Source organism: Centruroides sculpturatus, unplaced genomic scaffold (assembly GCF_000671375.1).
Source record: "Centruroides sculpturatus isolate CEXI.00-Female unplaced genomic scaffold, Cexi_2.0 scaffold453, whole genome shotgun sequence".
Taxonomy (NCBI): Eukaryota; Metazoa; Arthropoda; class Arachnida; order Scorpiones; family Buthidae; genus Centruroides; species Centruroides sculpturatus.
In genome coordinates this window covers 268,349-274,888 of record NW_019384758.1, presented here as the reverse complement: position 1 = coordinate 274,888, position 6,540 = coordinate 268,349, and the positions used below count along the sequence as shown (strand labels likewise).

General features: G+C 22.5%; 1 protein-coding gene across 5 annotated transcripts in view; it reads right to left on the bottom strand.

The window, feature by feature from the left end:
- Nucleotides 1-6,540, bottom strand: part of LOC111628737 (zinc finger CCCH domain-containing protein 18-like) — a 70,223-nt gene that overhangs the window by 15,080 nt on the left and 48,603 nt on the right. For 2 of the 5 annotated variants that reach the window (XM_023372573.1, XM_023372574.1), the window contains exons 11-15: nt 5,020-5,088; nt 4,851-4,955; nt 4,671-4,781; nt 2,427-2,492; nt 2,306-2,323 (exon numbers count right to left, since the gene is read on the bottom strand). In XM_023372573.1, the coding sequence (XP_023228341.1) occupies nt 2,306-2,323; nt 2,427-2,492; nt 4,671-4,781; nt 4,851-4,955; nt 5,020-5,088 (369 nt within the window). The remainder of the gene's footprint in view (nt 1-2,305; nt 2,324-2,426; nt 2,493-4,670; nt 4,782-4,850; nt 4,956-5,019; nt 5,089-6,540) is intronic. The other 3 variants (XM_023372575.1, XM_023372576.1, XM_023372577.1) reach the window with 3 other exon arrangements.

Below are 6,540 nucleotides of genomic sequence, written 5' to 3'. Positions count from 1 at the left end.
GGCAGTACACTTTCAAATCAATTGTTAAATTGTCTGGTAAAAGCACCAAAAAAAAAAAATTTCCTTAAAATCCCACCAAAAAGAGCAGCTCTCTTTAAGAACATGTGGAACCCATATATCAAGCTTTGAAACAAAACCAATTTGTTTCAAGTAATCATAAACAGTTCAATTTGACAAATTTAATCTCTTAGTGATTTCACGTGTTGTTATTTGGCAGTTTGGTTCAATCAGTACCTTTTTCATTGGCTTCAACTGGCCAACCAGAACGTGGTGCATCTTCAATATTGAAATTGCCAGAATGAAATTTTGTAAACCAGTTTTGGCACTGTCGTTCTGTCAATACATCTCCATACACGTCACACAATCTTTTTCTCGCTTGAACAGCATTCTTACCTTTTTGGTAATAAAAGAGCAAAATATGCCGAAAATGCTGCTTTCGATCTTCTATATTTGATGGGACACAAAAAATAAACAAAATTTTTTACAAATAAGCCTTAAAATGCTAACTGTCAAAATATATAATGATAATATGGTTTAGAATGAAAATGGCAGGAAAAATATGACCAATCCATCTAGTGGTAAAAAAACGAACTTACTTTCTGAACAACCCAATAGTTATTCAATAGTCAGATTATTACACTTTACCAAGAATAATGTGTAATAATATAAAATAAAATAATTTTATTTTATTAATTTTATTTCTGTTATAAATAATAATTTTAATTTCTGTTTAAATCAAGTAAAAAATATATGTAGATCAATTAACTATTCTACGATTTTACAAAATAGTTTTAAAATTATATCTTGCTCCATTTTTGCTTTGTACTCTTATTAAAAAATGTTGCACCTACTGAGAAATGATTAAAATCTTATGAATTTGACAAATTATGTTTGCACACTTATATCAGCTATCAAGTAATGAAATGTTTCTCTCTCCTGCATTAAAAAATCAATTTAATACTATATCTATAAAAAAATATAAACTAATGAGCTATGTTCTTAACTGAAATCATGTTTACTAATGGAAAAGAAAATGATTGTCATTTTAATAATTTTATCACATATCTAATTTTAAAGCATAATAAGGGACTTAACATCAATTTGACACTTAAATGATCAAATTAATCAAAAATTATCCAAGAAACTAATTCAGATATTTCAAATCACATTAAATTGAAATATTTCATGATTCCACACAAATAAGAAAGAGTATCAAATTTTGAAAAATTATAAAATAAATGTTTGAATATATGTTTTTTTTATTTATTTTAGTTATAGAAATTCATTAAAATTATCATTAAATTAATGTAAATTAAAATAATTATGATTCAAAAGTCATTTTGTGAGTATTTTCTTCAACAAATTACTAATTTTAATTTATATAAGAATTAATGCATGCAAACTATTCATTCACTTTGCAATTCAAATTAACACAATCTTAAACTATTTTATACTCATTTCATTTTAACTGTTATACTCATTTCATTTTAACTGTTATACTCATTTTGTCCAATAAACCATCACCAATGGAATTTATGCAATTACAATATTATTGTTATTTGTTTTATCTTTTCAAGGATTCTGACATTAAACTGATCCAAAATTAATTGATCTGCAGAGAAAATAACTTAAATATCTTAATTCCTTCTGACAATAGTATCGTGTCCTATATATGCATAACTATGATGTTACAATTAAATGTTTATTGTTTATTAGTTAGTTTAAATAGCCACATAAGCTTCAAAAATATTTATATAAAAATCCTCATACATGATGCAAATTATTTTTTATACACTTAAAAATTCATTAAAAGATTTTAAAAAAAGATTAAAAATGTCTTTATATTTTATCCCATCTTCATACTTGAGGAATATAATGCAGTCTTATGACAACATTAAGTTTTATTTGGAGGCTTAGGATAAGAGCCTTCAAATAAAGGTCAATTATATGGTAAGACTTACATTCCTGAGATCTGTAGACATATAGGATAAAATGTATAAACATTTTAATTATCTTCAACAATTTTTTTTTTTTTTTGTAAATTTTTAAGCACATATTTATTGTCCTAGCAATTTTATTAACAAATTACTTTTGTGTCTATCAGTATCGGAAAAGTTACTCCCTAAGAAAATCACTATTATTTTGAATTCTAATGTAATCTAACCCACGTAAAAAAATGTTTCAACTTATAGAATTACTTAGTAGTTTCAAAGAAAATCACACCAATAAAGAATATATTAATATCTCTGATAATATACTTCATGCTATCATGCAAATATTCAAAGGAAATCAATCATGTCCTTACCTGGCAGTTTTCCATTTGCTATATATTAAAATGAGAGAGAAGGGAATATGTGTATTACTATTTTCTTTATTTGGTTTTATTTCATAGTGGGAACAATAAAATAATAATATGTTGCTCTTACCTACTAAGTGATCTTGATATGGAATGGCTAGATTCACTTCTACTAAATGAAGGACTTCGATATCCCCTTAAAAAAACATTACTCTGATTGAAATTTAATTTCACTTAATATATTAATCTTTTTTGTAGCAGATGTATAAAAGTTAGTGTTGATGAACAAAGAATCAGTTCATGAAATCAAATCATTTACTGATTAAGTACTTTTATGTTTAAATTATTTATTAAGGCAATTTATAATAAAAAAAAATCTAATAAGAATTAAATATGATTAAAAATTTTCTCATTTAAGGTTGTATGAAGTGTTTAATGATGTTTGTAATGTATTCTGATACTGAAAGTTAAGTACATTTTAAAATGATTATATATAAATTCGTTTTTGAAATTTGTAGATAGGACTACGAACAACAAGGGAAGAAAATATATCAAAGAAAATAAGTTGACTAAAATTTTATATTATTAAAACACAGATAACTGACATGAGATTGATTACTTTTGAATTTTTTGAAATATTCAACTAATAATTACACTTTTTTAAAAGAAGTCTCAGTCTTTTAATAAATCATTAAATTTTATGTCTTTCAGCAGTTATACACTTATTCTAACTATGATAAGAATTTAATAATGTTTTTTATATAAACAAATTTTTTTTTCATTTAAGAGTTAAAAAGTAATTTCTCAAATTTCTTTTTGAAAGTATTTTTCACTGATACTTCAAAATAATTTGAAATTTAATTTATATAAAATGTAAATAAAACAAAACTTTTAGTAGTATAAAATTTTTATTTTATTAGTACTCCAATAAAGCAATAATTTAGAATAATATTCTAAGATTTAAAAAAATTATCAAAATATTATAAATATTCAAAGCACATTTGATATTATAATATTGAATACAATTAAATTGATAAAGATAATTTTATTTAAAAATCCCATGTTTAATGATTTAAATATTTTTGAAACTATAAATTATATATATATTTTTTTGTTTTGATGATCATCAGTTTGTATTGACAGTTTCAAATATTACATCATCATCATCATCATCAATATTAAAATTAGAATATTCAAGTGTGTTTTACTACAAATAAAAAAGTTCTTATGTTTTAACCCATTAATATTAATGATACATTTATGAAGAAATAGTTTATAATTTCAAAAATGTTTAAGTTGTTAAAGATGTTTTATGACTTTATTCAGAAAATACAGTTTAATTTATTAAGAAAGTGCTAACAAGTTTCAAATTTATTATACTACAATAAAAGACACTGAAAATTATAAAATTTTTTTTACAACGTAAATGAACGATGCAAAGATTATATATAATTGCACATTTATTGTGCCTAGCCACTTTTTTTTCTATAATTATGCATTTAGTAAGGAAGTTAAGTTAAAATTACTTGGTAGATGTATGTAAATTAAATACATACTTTCAATAAAATTTTCATAAATAATAACGCATGTGATTTATTCTAGAATTATTAGTTGTATATATTTTCATTTTGAATAATATTTCATTTACTATAAAAAAACTCTCAAACTAGTGATACAAAAAAGTATAAAAATATTTTTAATTCACTATTCTTGGTTATATAATGTAAGATTACAAAGATAATTTTTAATAAAATTTTATTATTTTTTAAATTGTGTACAAATTATATACACTTAATTTGAAAGTATTGCTATAATTTAAAACACTTAATAATAATTAGCATAATAATTTGAAAGTATAAAAATAAATAATTTATTTTTGTACTATGAAATAATTTTTCAAATACTCAGTTTCAAATATTATTAATTACATATTTTATAAAATACTAAAAAGAATCAAAAAGTTATGCTGATCTTTCTTATATTAATATTATTAATCAGAAATAATTTAGACTGAAAAATCAATTCAAGTTTACAAGTACTTTATCAATAAATCAAACTGATCTAATGAACTGTTTCTTATGTCCCTCAATCAAATTAAGAGGTAATGAATAGGTATGTATCAAATTTCCTATAAAATTCTTTTTAAATTTTACTATCTGTGTGTTTGAAAAATCTGAATTTATGATTTGCAATGGAAGAAATAAACAACATTTTTATTCAGTACTAGTATTTTTATTATTTTTTTTTTTACAGAAATAGCTTTTACTTTTTAAATTAAAATGCTACCCTCAAAAGTAATTAAAAAAATTATTTCTATAAAAACTAAACATGTTAAAAATTTTAATAAAAGATTTATAAATTAAGAAATTATTACCTTACTGCTTCAGGTTTTTTTGCAACACTTGGTTTCTTAGTGACTGGTGGAATAATATATTTTCTAGGTTCAGCTGCAGGCAATTCCCTTGGCCTAGATTTCAATGGAATACTAATAAAGAATAAAATAATAACTTTCCTACCCCTTTTTTATGCTTGAAATAAAATATGAAATTCTTACACTGGTGAAGGAGCAGGAGGACGTTTTCTATCATTGGCTCTTGGCTTACGAGGAGAACGTGAAAACGATCGTCTCCTTGGGGATGGTGAACTTGAATATGAATGACTAATAAGAAAAATTATCATCATATAATGAAATAATATTTAGTTTTTTCATGATACAAACATACCTCCTAGATGAATAATAAGATCTTCTAGAAGAGGAACTACGAGAATAACTATATGATGATCTTGATGATCTAAAATAGACACAAAAATTTAGTTTTTAAGCTATTAAAATAAATTCAAATAAAGGACAAAATATTTTCCTAATTAATTTAAAATATCTGAATAAAAGAAACCAATGTATGATGTATTAGATCATACACATTCATTATTCAACATCTCAATTAATACAGAATTTTAAAAAATTTGTTCCAAAAACATTTGAAGTCCAATAAAAATACTGTCATAACTAACTGTAGGCCTTAAAATTTATTATTTTTAACAAATAGAAAAAAATAACTTTTATTATAAATCCATTAAATAAATCCTAAAATAAAAACAAATTTATTGGAGAAATATTTGTTTTTATTTTCAAAAGATCAAATTAATTATATCAAATAAATTAATTTTATTAAGCTTTGAAATATTTCTGGAGTATTTTTAGCAATATAACAGGTATTTAACAATGAAATAATTTAAAAAACAACAAAAACAAAATATAATTAAACAAATATTAAATTAACAATGAATTTAAAAAATTCTACATATCTAATTGTGAAAAATTGTTTTACAATTAAAAATTTCAAAAATACTAACTGCCACAACAAATTTTATTTCATAGTTATTGTTAAAGAAATCCTAATGTAAAATACATATAATTTCTTTAAAATCAATTTTAATAATCCTGTCATTTTTTTCTCACCCTTTTCCATACAAAGTCAGTAGAAAAAATTAAGTACCAGTGTTTCATGTTGATATATCTGCTGAACTTTTGTTTGTGAAATACTTATCAGAAGCTAACTATAATGAGCAAAGATTTTTGAAAGTGTGTTAAAGTTTAATTCTGTTCCATTAATAAGATGTTAATTTACTTACAGAATTAAAATATTATTAAAATTCCATTTTACTATTATCAATGCCTTGATTGATTTATTCAAAAATGCTACATACAATTTCAGCCAACTTTGTCTCTAATTTCTAATAATCAGCTGACAGATTAAAATGTGTTAGAATCATTGAGGAAACATTATGCATATCAATATAAATTTCTTTCTAAAAAATTAATGTAATAGCATAAGTCAGTCAGTCAAATAAATAAGAGAGACTATTACCAATAAGTTATTTATTAAAAACAAACAAATAATAAATGATTTATTTGTTTGTTTTTAATAAATAACTTATTGGTAATAGTCTCTCTTATTTATTTGACTGACTGACTTATGCTATTACATTAATTTTTTAGAAAGAAATTTATATTGATATGCATAATGTTTCCTCAATGATTCTAACACATTTTAATCTGTCAGCTGATTATTAGAAATTAGAGACAAAGTTGGCTGAAATTGTATGTAGCATTTTTGAATAAATCAATTAAGGCATTGATAATAGTAAAATGGAATTTTAATAATATTTTAATTCTGTAAGTAAATTAACATCTTATTAATGGAACAGAATTAAACTTTAACAGTTACATTATTTATAATAAA